General features: G+C 40.3%; 3 protein-coding genes and 1 non-coding gene across 6 annotated transcripts in view; 1 reads left to right on the top strand and 3 right to left on the bottom strand.

Moving 5' to 3' along the window:
* Positions 1-5,281, bottom strand: part of LOC135941358 (max dimerization protein 1-like) — a 39,339-nt gene extending 34,058 nt beyond the window's left edge. Inside the window, exons 1-6 of one of the 3 annotated variants that reach the window (XR_010574979.1) lie at positions 5,085-5,281; positions 4,602-4,679; positions 4,236-4,510; positions 4,024-4,175; positions 2,972-3,276; positions 1,741-1,889 (exon numbers count right to left, since the gene is read on the bottom strand). Coding sequence is in view for 1 of the 3 variants with exons in the window: in XM_065486843.1 (XP_065342915.1) it covers positions 764-824 (61 nt within the window). In the remaining 2 variants the exon portion in view is untranslated. Of the gene's footprint in view, positions 1-763; positions 964-1,740; positions 1,890-2,971; positions 3,277-4,023; positions 4,176-4,235; positions 4,511-4,601; positions 4,680-5,084 lie in introns of those variants that run through there. The other 2 variants (XM_065486844.1, XM_065486843.1) reach the window with 2 other exon arrangements.
* Positions 5,282-5,407: 126 nt separating this feature from the next.
* Positions 5,408-5,479, top strand: TRNAH-GUG (transfer RNA histidin (anticodon GUG)). The gene has a single exon. It is a non-coding gene; the product is annotated as a tRNA-His (tRNA).
* Positions 5,480-5,705: 226 nt separating this feature from the next.
* Positions 5,706-10,511, bottom strand: GlnRS (Glutaminyl-tRNA synthetase). Its single transcript, XM_065484578.1, has 12 exons — positions 10,256-10,511; positions 10,064-10,202; positions 9,853-10,009; positions 9,295-9,655; positions 8,648-8,834; positions 8,122-8,309; positions 7,847-8,070; positions 7,364-7,503; positions 6,886-7,220; positions 6,108-6,328; positions 5,863-6,052; positions 5,706-5,805 (listed from the first exon to the last, which is right to left on the bottom strand). The coding sequence occupies exons 1-12, from the start codon at positions 10,370-10,372 to the stop codon at positions 5,755-5,757; spliced, it is 2,310 nt and encodes a 769-aa protein (XP_065340650.1). The 5' UTR covers positions 10,373-10,511; the 3' UTR covers positions 5,706-5,754.
* A 600-nt stretch (positions 10,512-11,111) lies between these two features.
* LOC135939485 (uncharacterized) lies at positions 11,112-12,557 on the bottom strand. Its single transcript, XM_065483895.1, has 2 exons — positions 12,214-12,557; positions 11,112-11,759 (listed from the first exon to the last, which is right to left on the bottom strand). The coding sequence occupies exons 1-2, from the start codon at positions 12,481-12,483 to the stop codon at positions 11,217-11,219; spliced, it is 813 nt and encodes a 270-aa protein (XP_065339967.1). The 5' UTR covers positions 12,484-12,557; the 3' UTR covers positions 11,112-11,216.
* Between the last annotated feature and the right edge of the window lie 5,145 nt (positions 12,558-17,702).

Raw genomic sequence — 17,702 nt, 5'->3', positions numbered from 1 at the left:
CGCGTATACGAGTGAGTAGAAAATAAAAGGTAAAGTTATAGAGATTAAGAAGGTATATCTATAGTTTTGGGCTCCCCGCAGGCATCCTGACAGGAGAATATATTTTTAAGTTGACAAATTTCAATCAATGCCAACCATTGTCCACTGCACACTAAAGCGTGCGTGGGTTGTTTACTTGAAAACGGATTAGACGATTCCCCCGCACTGTGAGTGTATAAAGCACCCTTTGTTATAAGATATGACTCGTCCCAATGGGCATTTAAAGAATTATTATAAATGTCCTTTTTGCGATGCCGCATGTCAAGATGACTTTAAACAAGACTCGGTCAAGAAAGGAGAGGAGAAAACATGGGAAACAACCAAGTCCGGAGTGCGTTTGCGGTGTTTACTTAGTCGGACTATTTGTCCCAATAGGTGGCAAATAATAATTGAACATTAGTCGCGCGGCGCGGTTGTCGGGAGATAAGGGCAAGAAACGGCGCAATAGAGGCATTATGCATGATCGACGAACCACCTGGCCCCGCCGAGCCGAGTGAGGCAGCCAAGAGATGAAGAGCGAGCGCGCTCAAAAATAGCCCTTGAACTTTGGCCAAAGCACTGTTGGTTGCTCGGCGGCCAATTACATAAGTAGTTGTGCGCACACATTGGGGCCAAAACGGACCCAGAGTGGGCCCAAGTCAGACAGGGGGGGCTCGGGAGGCGCGCACGTCGGAGGCCATGTTGTTTTACAACGAGCATGTACTATAGTCATTATAATGTTTACCTCTTTCTCGTCTATCCAAGAACTCCGCAGCTTCCAGCAGGTAAGTCAGACCAATACTCATTATTCGCACAAAAGAGGAGACAGCGGCACGCGAGTTCGCGAGACGGAGGTGTTGTTTTTTTTAGAGGAGGGTTTTCGGGCCCGGGCACACGCGTGTGTTGCGGCGAGGTGCGCTTTGAAGCGACTGAAAACGTGAAAACAGCAGTGTATTTATCGACGTCGCGGCCGCAGCTCGTCTTGGCTCCCATTGGTCCACGCGGTGGCTGCGCGATGACACAGCGCCAATCGCGTCGCGCGCACAACAGCTGGCTGTCCGTCACGTGACACACATGCCTTGCATACTTTTGTTTTCCTGCCCCTTTCCATTCTTCTCACCCTGTCGGAGGTTGGAGGGCCGGCCCGCCTACTACAGGGTGCCTTTCATCAGACTCTCCCCTCACACCCAGTTGACCAGTTAAAATAGTTCACGCCTACGAATGCATCTGTGATTTGTTTTGATATATATCGACCATTTTACTTTTTCCAATTGGGCGGAAATACTAAAAAAAATGGTTCCCCTAACGCCCCTAACTAAGAAATATTGATGCGCACAGGAGAAGACATAATATCAATAGTTGTTGCCTGAATTGAATTTTATACGATTTTTTCAGATAGGATTAACCGATCTTATTTTAAATTGTAAACATTAGAATTAAATTAACTCAAATTATTTAATATGCGTGTAAAATAGCGGGAATCAAGATTGTTACTAATTTAGCGTTCTGTAAATTATTTTTGTTTATTCAGTCTCAACATTTGTCCTAAGTTTAATTAGTAACAAAATTAAACAATAAATAATTCCATGCAACTAATCAACTATTTTACAATAACTGGTTAAAATTAAGACTAATTTAAGAACTAATGAGTATCGTTTTAAAATTTGTGTTAATATGTAATAATTACGTTCAATAGAATAGCTAAATGCATCGAGCACTTACATAGACTTTTTGTGAGGCTCCTCTATCCCTCACATTGTGTCCTGTGGCTGAAGATCAAGAAGGTGAAAAGCGTAGCCAAGAACACGGTGAATCGCCCTGAGTAAGTGCAGTCGCGCGTGCATTACTGGCAGCAGATGTGCACTTGGTTCCTGCGGAAAATACATAAATCTAAAAATTAGGATTCATTATGACACGAAAATAACTTCATTGTTTTTCAATACTGATGGCAGATATCATTGAAAATATTAATATTTTACTATAACCACCGTAAAGCACATATAATATGCAGCAAAATCACTAAAAATAATTACTTTCCCCAATTTAGGAATAAGTATTTTTTTCGAAATGTTGCCCTAAGTTTTCCGCTAAAAAATCATTGTTTTAACTGCAGAATAAATCTTAATTGATCTAGTGCACTAGTGCTTGTTGTTTAAATGTTTTGAATTTACTAGTTTAATTTAATGCCGTTTTTTATAGAAACAAAATGATATTCTCATGAGCCTAGTGGAGCGGAAATTTTTTGATTCTATAATTAAGTTAAAAACTTTAGAACAATTTTGAGGAAAAATCCGATCATGATTTATTCTACGGCTGTGGTCACCTTCAGTATAGGGTGGCTCAGATCGTGATACGCGTAAAACAAGCAGACCTTTCATTCGCAACACTGATATATAATTCATTTTAAAAATCGATTAAATATAGCAAGTGTATTTTAAACCGTTTCGGAGTGATCTGTTATTTCTGGAAGGTGTTTTCGTTAATTGTTTGCTTTTGATATAGATGGTCCTCTGGGATCACCCATCTCAAATGAGGTGAACCAATACAACTTATTTAAAAAAATTTGGGTCTAGGGTGTATCATGTTGGACACACCGGTTCTCGTTAGATCACCGAAGTTAAGCAACATTCAGTGCAGTCAGTAGCTGGATGGGTGACCGCCTGGCTGCCGGCTGCATAGCTCTAGGCCGACTCGCTACTTGCTGGTTAACACCTTTCCAGCATGCGTGATTTTAGTTTCACGGGATGAATGTCATATGTTAGCGTTTTAAAAAGTCCTCGGTGCGGAAGCAAGTGGCCCTTGAGTGGGCTGGGTCCCTGTGCAACCTGGTGCGCCCATGTTATCTATTCGTGGTGTTATTAGGACCCTGGTTTCAGTGTTCGTGCCAGTGCAGTGCGCGCCCTTCCCGGTCCTCGGACAGGGATAAAAAGAGCAAAAAATAATAATAATTTACCGTGAGAACATGGTGACTCCTGTAGTATCTGCTAATGGGGTGAGCCACCTCTGAGAGATATCGGCACAGTAAATGCGGCTGAGGAAGTCGTCCTTCAGTGTCAGGCTCGACATCACTCAGCACCTTGGTGAATCTCATCAAGCATAGTCGAACGAGCTTCATTTCGGGACTCATTTCGAATAACGTTTGCGCCAATTGGGCATCCAGGGCGGGAAGCGGTGGGTATTCGCTCCTTTCCACGCCTGACGCGTGCTTGTTCAAGATTGTGGCGATCCTGGCGTAGTTGTACAGGCAAAACACCACTCCTGCAAATAAATACAATAGGTTGATAATTTTTCCATTTTGAATGTAGGCCTTGCCTAATGTTGTATCAGTTTTAGCTTTTTGAACAGCTGAACAAATAACCAGAAATTTTCTGTGTGAAATAAATAATCCAAAAGAGATTTGATTGTTTGAGAACCATCATGACTTTTGGTTTGCTGTTAGGGTGCTTAAGAGATGTGGAAAGAACCAAACTTGACGGTAAAATTGTACCTTTAAGAAAACCGGGAATAAGTCAGGAGAAAAGTGCTGGCCTTTCAGCATTATTTACAAATATAATAATAATATCTTCTATTTATTGATGGAAGAAAATCAAACGTTGTGTCAGCATATGACCATTTAAACAGCTTACAAAATTTAAAATTTGAACCATACTACTTTAAAGTTAAAAATATTGAGATTCTAAAAACATATTTTTGTATTTTATTCAAAATAAAGGATAAAAAATGTTGCCTCAAGTGCGAGTAACGTTCATAGAAAATTATACGACGGTGAAAATAATAATTTATGAATTCAGGTATATAGTGAGAAAATCAAACTTGTAAAATCGGTTGAAAATGCTAGGGATCACCCCTGAGGTCAGATAAGACCATTATAACAGGTCAGAAATCGACTATTGAGTCGGTATAAACCAAAATCGATCGATATCGTTCTTTCCCAATGCCTGACGGATTCTGAATTGATTCGATTTGCAAATTCTGCCATAACCTTTAAAACAGCCAGTTAATTACCACGGTTGCTGGAGCCCCTGTTGAGTACAGGTGGGGCACTGAAGTCCAGATTGACGCAGCTTTGATAGTTCACGTGCAGCAGTTCAAAGTGGACAGTTGCTTTGGCCAATTCCGCGTTACCTTCCACTGATAAAATGTCCTCCTCGCGCATCCTGCATTTTTATCCACTAAAAACATTTTGAAACGAAAAAGAAAATGGTGGGACTACGCACCTGAGATAATCCTCAATGCTGGTTTGCCTCTCCTTCTGTTTGGTGGCAATGTTCCGTACCACCCCCACAGCCATTCGTCTGCGTTGATCAGACTCGTTCCCTTTAGTCGGCACCAAGTTGAGGGTGAGGAGGACCTTCTGATCAGCGTCCCCACTCTCCTTTACGGTCCAACCGCATTGCTCGTAAACGTTCTTCATCGTGTTCCTGACCAACTCGACGCGGTACCACGAGAGATCGGAACTGCAACCGTTATTCTCCATTTCCAAACTCACACACTGAAATTTTGATTCCATTGTCAGTTTTAAATTTAATATGGAATACAGAATACAACAAGGAAGTAAATGTTCTTAAAAACCGTTTTCGTACTTTTCCTGATTCTTCCAAGGTATTTATTTTGTAGTTGTCTAATAAGAGGTCTTGAAGGTGCTCGCATGATGCAATCTCCTATAAAAAGGTGATGTAATAAGTAATTATTTGTTTCTTCTTTATCGAAAGAAAGTGTGATGACCAAAATAAAATTGTGATGATATTGAGCTGTATATATTTGGCTTCTCGTCATTTATCTCTGCCTGTCTAACGAAAACTCATAATGGACACCCAAAATTTAAGAAAAGTTGGAAAATTTCCGAGTAAGTTGTGTACACTTAGTATCAAATGCATACATTTTATTTCGCAAGGCTGTAGCCGGAAAGCGAGTAATCAATATACTTTAACGCTCATTTAAACCGGGTACTGGCAGGTTTTAAATTTTAAGGGCTGTCAAAACTGGAGTGCGGTCTGGCCTTTGAAGCCGACATGCATGGGCAACACGATCCGGCCATGTGGTCTCGCCGATCTGTCAAAATTCACCTGTTCTGTCATGTTTCGGCGGCGTAAGCGAGCGCCAAAGGCCGGCCCCGATCGGGTTTCGTCGGCTCACCACTTGTCGCCGGGTGTCCCGACGCGGACGAGCCGAAATTTGACGAAAAAAATCGCACGCGAGGCCGAATTGCGGGCGGTGTGTCCACTTTCGAGACGAAGTTTGAAAGCTGCGCACCGAGACAGGCCGTTGTTTGTGCGTGGCAAAGTTTAAAAGGGGTCGTGCACCGCTTGCTGATTGGTCGGTGCAGATCACGTGGCATGCTGGCCTTTAAATACCGAGAGTTTGCCATTTTGATCACATGTTCTCGACAGCCGTGATAGTCTAGTGGTTAGGACATTGCGTTGTGGCCGCAAGAACCCAGGTTCGAATCCTGGTCACGGCAAAGGTTAGCCCTTTGCACGGCGAGAACTTTTTTGTAAGTGAGAAAATATTTATATTTGAATCTCTTGCTGAATTTTTCTTTTTGATGTAATTTCAACTTATTCATTTATATAATAAGTTTAGCCTTTTTTATGTTTCCATTGGTAATTATTTTGTAATTTCGTTCCAACTCACAAGCATGGTCAGGTACAAAAAGGTCATTTCTCCATTAATTCATATACAAATAATGACTTTTATCAATAAATAAAGAATGAAATTTATTTTAAATCGCAATATTTACACCTTGCCCGAATCTTCTTTTAGGGTGACCGTCCTGTTAAACACAAGCTGCAAAACAAAACATATTCAAAAATTAACCTTCTTTGTTTTAAATTTAATTATTACCTGGCCTTTTGTCGAGTCTGGATCAACAGAGAAGAAGCCAAGGCGTTCAAACTGGAACTTGTCGTAGACCTTCGCATTTCGGACAGAGCTGTCAGCAAGTGCGGCGACTTTGGTGAGAGAATCCCTGTTGCAGTCACTGAGGAACCCTCCAGGCACTTCGTTTGAGTCTTCGGGGTTTTTGTGCTGGAAACTATTTAACCCTGATTTAACAAAATATCGATTCATCTTAAAAAGAAACCACTCACAGTCGGTCGTAGAGCCGAACTTCAATTTTGACCGGATTAGACACCCAGTGGATCCAGGCCTTTGGCTTCTCGACCGTATTTGCGTCGACGCACTCAACTTCCAATTTACTGATCCTTCCTGCGCTGTCCGTGACCACCTTCTTCAGGCTGATGACATAGCCAGTGTGCCGAAGACCAACTGACTGGCCCGGCGCAAGTCTTCTGTAGCCTTTTTCCGGCTCCTGGTTGATTAAAGATTCAATTTAATGAGTGTAGTTATAAAAAATGGAATTTTAGTAAAAAATAACAATGCAAATGGAATACTGTGATTCACATATTCTTCAATTAAAAATATTCTCTTAGGGTTCAACGTTTTAGTCTGTGGTGGGATGATTCAATTTTTAAGTTTCCAACGAGTTTGCGTTAACATCAGGGGTTGATTTTTGATTCGACGGAGTTTGCAATTAAAAAGCTCTTTACCAAGGTTAATCATTAAAAATCGATACTATGTTAAGCCAGTTCTTATTCAATTGTGATGCTATTTAACAAGTGGGCTTTACTTGACAAGATGAGTCATTTCATAGGAATAAGCATTTATTAAGTAATGCTGGTAAGGCCTGTAGGGCTAAAACAATGAGCTTTTCAAAGTTCAAAATTTTTGTAAAGATTTTCCCTTCACAAAATTTCACTTCCAATTCTCAGCAATCTCAATTCATCAATCATCATTATTTGGTCAATTTAAGTTTCATTAATAAAATGAACTGGTCAGGTTATATTTGATTTCAAGCGGAATACTGACCTGTTTGAAATCGGAGGACTCAATAAAGAGATCCTTGGCAAACGGGACCTTGTGGCTGCCTTTGTTTGGCTCGTTCGGGAAGTCAGGCACTAGGCACTCTATCGGGCTATTTGAGGGGAAGTTTGTGATGTGGATGGCTAGCGGCTCCAACACGGCCATGCATCTTGGCGCCGTCACGTTCAGCACGTCACGCACACTGGCGTCCAGGGCTTGCGGATCAACCACGACCTGGGCTCCCGTCAGACCCATCTGTGCGCAGAAATTGTTGATGGCTTCGGACGGAAAGCCTCTACGGCGCAGCGCAGTCAGCGTGAATAGCCTCGGATCATCCCAATCTAAATGTTTTTGTAAAAATAATTTTCAATTAATTAAAATATAAATGCGTAATATGGCAATTTTCTGTTCAAAAACCACCAACTACTTGCAGTATTTTGCAACCCTGATATTCATTATAAAAATCAATAAAAATTAGACTCACCGCTAACGATTTGCTCCTCAATGAGTTTGGCGATTTTCCTCTTCGACACGACAGTGTAGTTGATGTTGAGCCTGCCATATTCCCACTGCACTGGGCAGTAGACGTCCAGAGAATTGCACAGCCAGTAATAGGATGAACGCCTGCAATCAATCATGCGTTACTGTGACTATAAACAGGTAAATGATAATTTTATAATTTTCCTAAATTTTTGTTTGAGTGTGATATATCCTGTCTTTTAAAAATTTCCTTGAATCGTTCTTTTAATATTTAAATCCCATGGCAAGACACAAGCTATTTACTAAGCTAACACAAAAAAATATCTTAAAAATTGAAAAAAAAAATCGATAAATTGTCAAAATTCCAAATCTTATTCACTGATTTTTTTTTCTCATCAAGGAGAAACTACACACAAAATTTCACAAGATTTAACAAAACTTATTAAAAAAAAACTTAATTCTTTGAAATATCGATAAGCAATTTCACCTTGACTGGAACTCCTTGGTGCAGAGAGAGTGCGTGATGTGCTCAATGGAGTCACAGAGGCAGTGAGTGTAGTCGTAGGTAGGGTAGATACACCACTCATCTCCGGTTCTGTGGTGCGGCACGAATTTGATCCTGTAAGCCACAGGGTCTTGCTTTCCCTCCTCCAGGGTGATCTTCATCCTCAAGGTCGCTTCTCCTTCGCCAATCTTTCCATTTTTCATGTCCTGAAAATATTTTTTAGGACCAAATCTTGATGAAAAAAAAGGAAAATTCACCTCAAAGAGCTGGAGACTCTCGTCGATGGGCCTGTTGCGGTAAGGAGACGGTGGTGGATTAAATCCCTTCAGCTCGTCGGCTCTCTGGTGACACACGTAGGCCAGGTCGCGCTTGATAAGCTCCACGGCCCACAGGTACAGCTGCTCGAAGTAGTCAGAACTGTGCGTGATCTTGTACGGCGTGTAGCCTGGTTTTCATAATATATTTTATTTTTAAAATGATAAATATGAAAATAAATATCTAGATGGAGCGAGTAAACGGTTAGCAAAAATTGTACTAGGTCATCAATTTTTAAAGTTGTTAGAATTCTATATTTAATTAATTTGCCTTTGCATTATTTTTTTCTATAATTCATCTATGAAGAAAATTTCATCCCACCTATTTTCTTATCTTATGCTGCTGGTAAAATTGTACGTAGTTTAACTACATTAGCTTTACTTTTGAAAAATATATTCAATAGCTTCACTCCTCATAGTGAAATTTTGTTCGGAATCACGCGTAAAATTAAGAAATAAGTTAGCTTACCAAGCCACTCAACCATGTCCTTGATGCCGACAAAGAACTTTTCTTCTTCCTTCTCAGGATTAGTGTCATCGTACCTCAGAAAGCAAATGCCTCCATGCGCGGATGCGTAGCCAAAATTAATGTTGATCGCCTTGGCGTGGCCGATGTGCAGGATTCCGTTTGGCTCTGGAGGAAACCGAGTTCGAACCTGCACACATTTGGGGGGTTTTAGAATATATATACAGTTAATTCCTTTTTTGGCAACTTAAATTTAGTTTAGCGATGTTACAATAAAATGTTTAAATAATAATTTTATCCATAAAAGAATTTATTGGATATAAGATTGAAATAATATTTTTTTAATATTATGTAATAAAAAATAACGGAAATAATATCTCTAGAAGGATAGTAATTTTTATGGTCAGCAATATATTTATAATACTTAGAAAACTGGGAAGAAAAGTATACAAATTGATTTTTTATTCATTTTACTAGCCAAAAATTAAATAATTTTTTATTTGTTCGCAGTGATGCAAACTTCTCAATTTGCAATCAGTCTATTTAGTTATTTTTACTTTTTAAAATAAAACAAAAAGGAAATCTCTTCCGATATTCTCAAATTATTTTGCATATAAAGTAATCAATATTGTCATAAATAAATGCCTCACCTTCCCTCCAGTCAGTTTAATATGTTCATTGAGCAGGTCCTTTGTCTTTTCAGTCAGCACATATCCTTCCGTTTTATGATTTTCTCCAGGCTTGTGGAAGAACACTTTAGTCTTGAGGAACTCAGCCATGCTCAGTTTCTCCACTGGCGCCTCTTCCTTATTCGATTTTTCGGGTTTCTTCTCTTTAGGGGGCTTACTGGCCTTTTTATCACTCTGTTTTGGATTTAAATCCTCTTCAGTCTTGGGGCCCAAAAGGTTCAGAACCTGCAGGTCCACCTCGTTTCGCAATGCTTTCCCATCCACCCATTTGCTCAGCTTTGCCCTCGCGTCTAACATGATTTGTCCCATGTTGCATTGGTACCTTTAGGGAAAAAATTATGTAAAATACAAATTAAATTATATTTACAGACTTTATATCTATCTTTGTTTTGAAATATTCATGTCATAATTATGCGATTTTTTTTAATTTAATTGAGGTTCATTTCTAATAAATTGTTGAGATTAAAAGCCGCAGAAAATTTAATGCACTCTTTAACTGTTTGAAAATAAAATTTCTACCTTTTCTCAAGCAAAGCACTCTTGTGCTTTTCAATGGCCTCCTCAACAGCATTCTCAATCTGCTCCGGAGTAACGACGACGCCGACCCCGGCCGCCACCTCAAGTTTTCCCTTATCAACGGGCCCTCCTGGGTTAGACAGCAGGTACTCCAAGGCGGCTAGATGGTAAACAATTAGGTTATGGTCAAAATCTGGAAATGATACAGGCTCACCATCGATTCGCAGGGTCGAGTCCAGCTTTCCTTGGCCGACGTAGGCTGCTATCAGTGCAATGTGCTGCGCGACTTGGGCTTTGATTTTCGAAGCCAGGTGGTAAAGCAAGGCACCGTTGGAACTTCCGACATCCTCTGCCTGTGGGACGAATGAATTAAATACACCAAATGGAATGTTTTTAAATTGCTAACCGCTAAAATCGCAGTCCTCAAGTTGGCGGTGACCACTTTGTTTTTCAGGGTCTCCTTGATCTTCTGCTCGCTGAGACCGATTTTGGCCAACAGCTCTTGGTCGGACGGTTCAGGCATCTCGGAGGTGAATTAAGGTTGGGTCACGAGTCACGATATTATTTCGTTCACCAGCCTCCTCGCTCAGGAACTCAGGAAGTGAGAGGTGCTGATGCGGAGACCGAAAATACTGAAATGAAATGTAAACGCGTGTTGTTCTTCTAGTGGCACGCCCGCTTTTCTCGCTCCGTGATTGGTGCAATTCCCGGTTCCATTGGCGCGAAAGTGATGCAACTCTTCTTGTTGGATTACATAGCAGGCGATTTTAAATCTATATATTTCAGCGCTAATGTAAAGAGAGTAAGAATAAAATTGATCGGGAATTGATTATTTTTATCTATCATGCCACTTTTTTACATATTATTTCTACTATACCTTCTCATCTGGCAGCAAAATGTCGAAAAAAATCTCATTCGCCCTCTCTACAGATTAATTTATTTTTCTAATAATTTAACAGTACAAAATGAAAAATTAGATGTCTTACTTAGCCAGCCGCGCTGCGCCACTCCAGCAGGCAAAATTTTGGGCAGCTGCCATGAATCTGTGGCTAATCTGTCTTGACATAATAATTAATTCTAAATTATTAATGTGGGTTGTGGGTGTCAAATAAAAATCTGTGGTCATCAATGAGAGAATGAAGACAATTAATCACAATTATTTATTTCTATATTTTTTGCTTAAATTAAAAGTCTATTTCGCAAGGCATTTACCTATCTCACATATAATATTAGCATTAATTGATATATAATATCGCGTATATTAAAAAATGAATTAACTCAGATTTGTCTGAATCCAGATTCACACCTATTTCTCTTGCTTGCTGCCACAGCTAGCTTTCAGTTCCACCAACGGGCCAGAATTCATTCTATACAGAGTCTTCCTGGCGCACAGCAACTTCGTATGGCTTGATCACTGCCTCCTCTTTTATGTACATTAGGCATGAGACCAGGATCGCCGGATCCATAAGTATGTAGTAGTGCATGCTGGAGATGTCGGGCAAGTCCCGCAGATCTGGGCAATACATCAAGACGCAAATTCTGAGGACAAAATGGATGGACACAATCGTCATGAGTCCCAAAGCTGCGAGAAGTTTCACACTTCCAAACTTCTGGGTCAGTTTCTCAAACTGCTTGTCGGTGAGACAGAGAACGACGGCGCCTCCGATCGGCAGCAGGGTTCCGGTGGTCAGCGGGATCCACCTGACGGCCATCAAGAGCTCGTCAGGCCAAGGCCCAGCGTGTAACCTCCTGGAGTGCAGCATGTTCATGAACTCGCTTGATTCTATTAATGGCGTTATTAGGCATCGGAGAACGAACTCCATTGAGTTCCACTTCGATGACATTGTGTTCGAGCTCCCGCATACACAGAAGTAAATAAAGAAGAACATTGGATTGATGCACAGGATGAGCTGGGGAAAAATTATGATGAGAAGTTTGGATTTTCAAGATTAATTTTTTAATATCAAATAAAAACGGGTGCATTTCTTTTTCAACCGGGTTTCCACCATCGTTTATAAGCACCCAATTTTTTAAATAATCTCATAAGCAGAAAATATTGGATTGACACTTTATAGAACTTTTATATAAAAATACACGGTTTCGCAATAATTATTCGGTTTACCCAGAACTTAAGTTGAAGTTAGTTTAGGCACTTGAAAATGATAAGAAATTATTAAAATTTTGAAAATTAAAAGAAACAAAGCATGCGTATGCGTGTTTTTAAAATCTTAAGGGTTTTTGCAACCTATAAATAAACACAAATCCTTGAAAATTATTATTTTATGCTAATATGATTTAAAGATGACAAGCAACAATCTGTGCTATTTTTTACAAACTTGAATGGTTTTTTCTTTCTTAACATACCGCCAAACTTCTGCAGTTGCCGTTGCCAAATCGAATTTCGTCATCGTCCATGGAACAGAGCAGCGCCAACTTGAGGGAGTAGGACAGGCTGTACGCGCAGAACGCGAGTAAGTTCGCAGGTCGGTCAAACCAGCTGTTGCTCCATGGAGACTTGTACCTCCAAATCTCATGGATGGCAGCAAGGTACAGGGTGAAAATGGAGCCATCCACAAATACCAGTGCTTCCACGACTTTTGGGGACACCATGAGTGTGCTCAGATATTCGTTCATGTGATACGACTGCACAAGGAAGAAAGCTAGAATAGCTGCACTGGCGAGCCATTCCCAAAAATGCCTGGATAATTTATTTTTTGCTCTTAGAAATGTTGCTGTTAAATTTTAGATTTTTTTCTACCTCAGACAGGACTTCCTGGTGAATCTTGCGAGGCACACGCCATCAGCAGATACCGCGGATGCCATTTCTAAAATGCGAGAAAATATTATTTTACTTAAAAACTCTCTCACTCACAGCATTTTGCTTGTCAAATATTACAGCAATTTGATCAATTGTGAAGTTTCACGTTCGAATACATTCAGGGAAGATTTCTGTTTGGGATCATAAATTATTGACAATCTTTTATGGAATTCCATATTTGCCTGCTTTCCAGAAATTCTTATAAAAAAGCTCCAAAAATCTTTTCAAATATTTAATAGAGAAAATTTCAAAAGCCGCTATTAAGGAAAAATTCAACATTAAATTTTTAATAGTACGCAGGATGTGGTGTTTTTTTAGAATACAAATTGAAATCATTCAAATTTACAGCAATCTCGAAAATGATCAGTAAAAATTATTGTTTCATCTCTCTGTCAATTATTCCAGGCTTTAATTTTTTTTTCAAATTTCTCAAAACGGTTTTGTTGTTTAGAATGTCATTCCTCATATTTTCATTCAAATTTTGACTGTGAAAGATGATTAATTTTATCGTTAAGTGGAGAATTAACTAGTAACTTTATTCTTTCCTACCTGTTAAAAAAGAAAATTTATCTGCAAAGACTCTAAAAAATAAACATGTTGGTTGCATTTTTAAATTTCAAATTTAACTTAATATTGAAACACACAAAAATAAGATTAAAAGCACCCTAGTGGATCTAATCTTATTTAACCATACTCACCAGACCGCGAAAAGGTTCAGCCAACGCAGTCTGCTCTAGCCGCAATCAGCAAATTGTGAGCTAGAGGCTAGAGTCCAAAATTCTTGGGATTGTGAACGAATAAGTAGAATTTCTGCATTCCTAAAGTTTTCTTCCAAAAGAAGTGGAGCTACATTCTTTATTCAACGCCTACATGCGGCCCCTATTATATAGCTCTTTTCGCATCTGCAGAGACTTTATTGTAGAAAATGTATGCCACGCGCTGCTCACACGAGGCGCGCTGGTTGCATACGCGCGACACTCCAGGGGCTGTGGTTTAATTCGTCGTATGGTAGCGGAAAAATTGCGCATGGCTCAACAAAAACCAAATGCGAATTTCCGTTTCTTGCAAGTAAAAGGCAACAATCAATTTAACAATTAAAACTTGTGTTTGTTGAGTGATGCGCAATCTTGCCGCTACCACGTGACGTATTGCTGGTGTGCGAGGCTAGATCATCGAGGTCCAAATGTGATCAGCAGGAAACTGTCAAATTTGGCTTTAGCTTTGGAAGTAACAAAACTTCCTGTTAAAACATTTTCCCGCGATTCATATCAAGTTGGTAGTTCTGTTTGGGGTTAATAGTTCCCGGTTGGCACGCTAGGTGGCGACGGTAAAAAACTATCAGCGTGGAATTTGGCCGCCAGAGGCGCGAAATAAGTCAAATAAAATTGTTTGCTGCGGTGTTAAGTCCTGTTATTTTTGCGGATGAGCGGGCATAATAAAAGGCCTCCGCGCTTTCGCACGGCTACCCGCAGAATGGAATCGTTTTCTCCACGCGCATACACGCGTGGCACACACGCACGCCGCGATATTGTGATTGTGTGCAAACACGTGTATTGATCGCTTCTCTCGCTCTCATCCAATAAAATTATAAATAAACACTCTCACAGCACTGACCCAGAATACTCGGTGCGATGGTACGCATGCACGCTCCAATCGAGAAACGTGATTCGGGCATTGTATTTTGTCACACCAATTGAGACCTAATTTTTTCTCTCTCGCAATATCAAAGTCTAAACATGTTGTGAAAATAATCAGAGAACTTATTAAATCGCACTCGATCGTGCTTTCATTGATTTTCTTAAAGGAACTACGACTTATTTTATAACTCGTTATCCATTGCTGCCATGAAGATAATGTTGTTTTTTATTTTATTTTATCAGCTTTAAATCTTGATGTTTCATCGTATGAAAAAATCGGTGCCACCTGTAAAAAAGAAGGTGTGTTCATGGTTGAAGAAATGAACGGTGTAGAAGGATTTGGCACTTGATCATGGTCAAGGTCGTCTGCTTTTCGCCAAGCTAGCTCTCTCTATCTTGATCCGCGCTGCGCGGCCGAAATTGCGCTGTTCGAACCAATTATTCCGCTCGCAGATCCTTGCATTCCAAAGCGGCTGGCGCCGCACTATTTTTTATTGAGCCCCAGCTGTATAATCAAGTTAAGTATTATTCGCGATTTCACAACGTGCATCCCCGAAAATTTAAATGTATAACAGAAAAGGTTTAATTTGATTTGCAAATTGGCGAGAGCAAGAAGAGAATAAAGCGAGTCATAATGAAATTTCGAGAAAAAGAGCAGAGGCAACACAAGAAAAGCGCGCGCTATACGTTATAGAACGAGCAGCACCTGCTGTTTATTTCGAAAATAAAATTCTGCACTTTTCAGGTTTCCGCTTCGCTCTTCGGCAGAGTGCAAATTTTTCCTCCGCAAGCGTCTCTTTAGTGTATAGTGTAGGGTGTAGCCCCCGATATTACGGCACGAATGACGCCGCCGTGCTGCTTACAAGAGAATCAGAATCGGTCGAGTGTTCTATATTATGCAAATTGTCGACCGCAGTGGCGTTATTTCGATTTCTTGTGTGGTTAAACAATGCAGAATTGAACCAGAAAAGGAAGCGAAATTAAAAAAACATACGTTTTTTTAAAGGGAATTTCTTTAGTTTCAAGTAAAAATATACTGAAATTTAAGTATGCTGAGACAAAGACAAAGTATATTCAAACTTGACCTTGGAAATAATTTGTATACTGAAAATTTCATATATTACTAAAAAAATAAACTCACTCACCTCGAATGAAAATACAAGAATTTGGATAGTTTGATCTGCCTCCAAACTCCAAACATCAGCATATTTTTCAGATCGGTTAAGCTCAATTTAAAATTAAATGCTCAAAAGTTTTTACGAGTGAAAAGCCAAATATTTTTTAATCTTCTTCTCCCTTTGTAAAATTGCATGAATAATAATGTTCAGAATTTTTAAATGAAATCATTCGTCATTTTATATTTTTCATAATTTTTTATTTCGGTTATCAGTGATCTAGGGTTTTCCTAGCTAGGTGCCGTTTTTGAGACGCAATTTTTTCCGACGTGTCCGAGTATAGAAGGGGTGCGACGCCACTGCTGCCAGCGTGGGTCGGATGTCACAGGCTGTTGTGTGTCGGGCTCATAACAAGGAATTGTCCCCCATCGGCGTGGCCAGATTTCTTTTACGCTCTCTCGCCAAAGCATCTCTCTCTGCTCTCACGCCACGGCGGAGAGGAGAGTGAGGCTGGCAGGCTGGCGTCGAATGACGCAAGTCGCGCTGCCTGCGCGCAAGCAAAACAAAATACCCACCCGAGACTTATTGATTTTGATTATCTTGATTCTGAGAACAACGACATTATACAAGTCCGTTGATTTATCTAATGCGTTCCGATCCGCTCGGACGACAACAGCAGCGCGGCAATAATATCCGCGTGCAAGCCGACAAGGTGGAATTTCGCACACCTGCCGACGACGCACGCGTCTTTTGCAAGCATCATCATCAATGGCTCGATGGCTGACTCATTATTATTTATTTTCTGCTGGAAACTTGCTGTTATCGCCTTATCAGCACACGCCAGCACTTTGCTCTATGTTGCTTTCCCCGCGGCTTCCGTCATGAAACGAGCAACAGATGCAAACCTGATTTTTTAGGGTTGGCATTTAGAAAGGTTTTTTTAAAAATATTAAGCATTTTTAAATTTAAATTTGAGGCCTATTTTCTGATCAAAAATCATGTTTTAAGTTAATGCCTGTTTATTTATCTCCAAAAAAGTGGTTTACTCGAGGAATTTCGATATTCCTAGTTAAAATTTAGAATATGTATAGAGAATATTATCATAGTCCTTCAACTATTTTGCTCCAGCCCTGTACAACCTTAATGCTGCTGACTATAGCTCAACGAGACCAATTTAAAAATTAATTTTCATGAAAATTGTCTCTTAGAATCAGCTTTTCAATAAAGGTTGATTTTTTATTTAATATGATGGATAGTTATTTAGCCACCGCGACTTTCTATTTCAAGAGTTTAATGCTGGAGAAGTAAAAATATGATTTTCGGGGGGATAAGATTAAATATAATATCTCACGAGACGAGTGAACGATTTTGAGCAAAAGTTTATTAGGCTTTGAGGTGACTTCAAGGTTGATTTGGACGACTTTAAGTGGGGCTCATTGTCAGAAGTCTAAAAATTGCGAAATTCATTTTTCTCACTTGGTGCTTAAATGCACGAAGAAAAAAGTCGACTGTCTTTATTATAAATTCTCAACCCTCCTGATTTCACCATCCAAAAGCCTAGAATTCGAAATGGGGGGAATTCCCTTTCGAAATTGGATCAAAGACCTTGGAATACCGCGGCATTGCTCATCGGGACGTTATATTGTGATGAATAAAGAGACGGCGCATGTAATAGGAATTATTTCGCAAGCAACTCACTCCTTGCGGTTGGCGAGTCCGGAAATTATGCATTTTCTCTCTCTATACACCACTAACATTCTAACTTCCAACCGCTTCTAACAATAAACGCCGAGTTGTTCAACTCTACATCTCGTCTCAGTCAGCGGAAAACTTCCACTGCAACTGCAACACGACTCCTGTTGCACTCTTCCACGATCAAATAGCCGCCAGCGGGGAGGGGGAGGGGGCGTGCATGTCGCAAGGCGCTGCAACACTCGCCGACCCACACAATTTTATCCTATCCCATCCCATTATATCAAATCAGGGTTGCCCATCGTCCGCTTTTTCCCAATCGGACGGTGTGAGGAAAAGGAAACCCCCGCCCTCAGGGCCTTTGAGACGCTTGGTAACCCTGACTGCTGGTGCCGACATGCGGGGTCCCCGAGGAGAGAGCTGCTTGAATACAAACACAACAAGGGAGGGAGCAGTGTGCGATAACTCGGCAGCGGAGGCGGGCGGAGTGTTTGCACTTGCAATTATGCACGTGGCTCAAGGACAGCAAGATTATATTGTTTTGTTGGCCGCGCCACGCCGTGCAATAACATCTTCTTTTCCGCCTCCTAT

The sequence above is a fragment of the Cloeon dipterum genome, chromosome 3, assembly GCF_949628265.1.
Source record: "Cloeon dipterum chromosome 3, ieCloDipt1.1, whole genome shotgun sequence".
Classification (NCBI taxonomy): Eukaryota; Metazoa; Arthropoda; class Insecta; order Ephemeroptera; family Baetidae; genus Cloeon; species Cloeon dipterum.
This window is presented reverse-complemented; position numbering and strand designations above follow the sequence as displayed.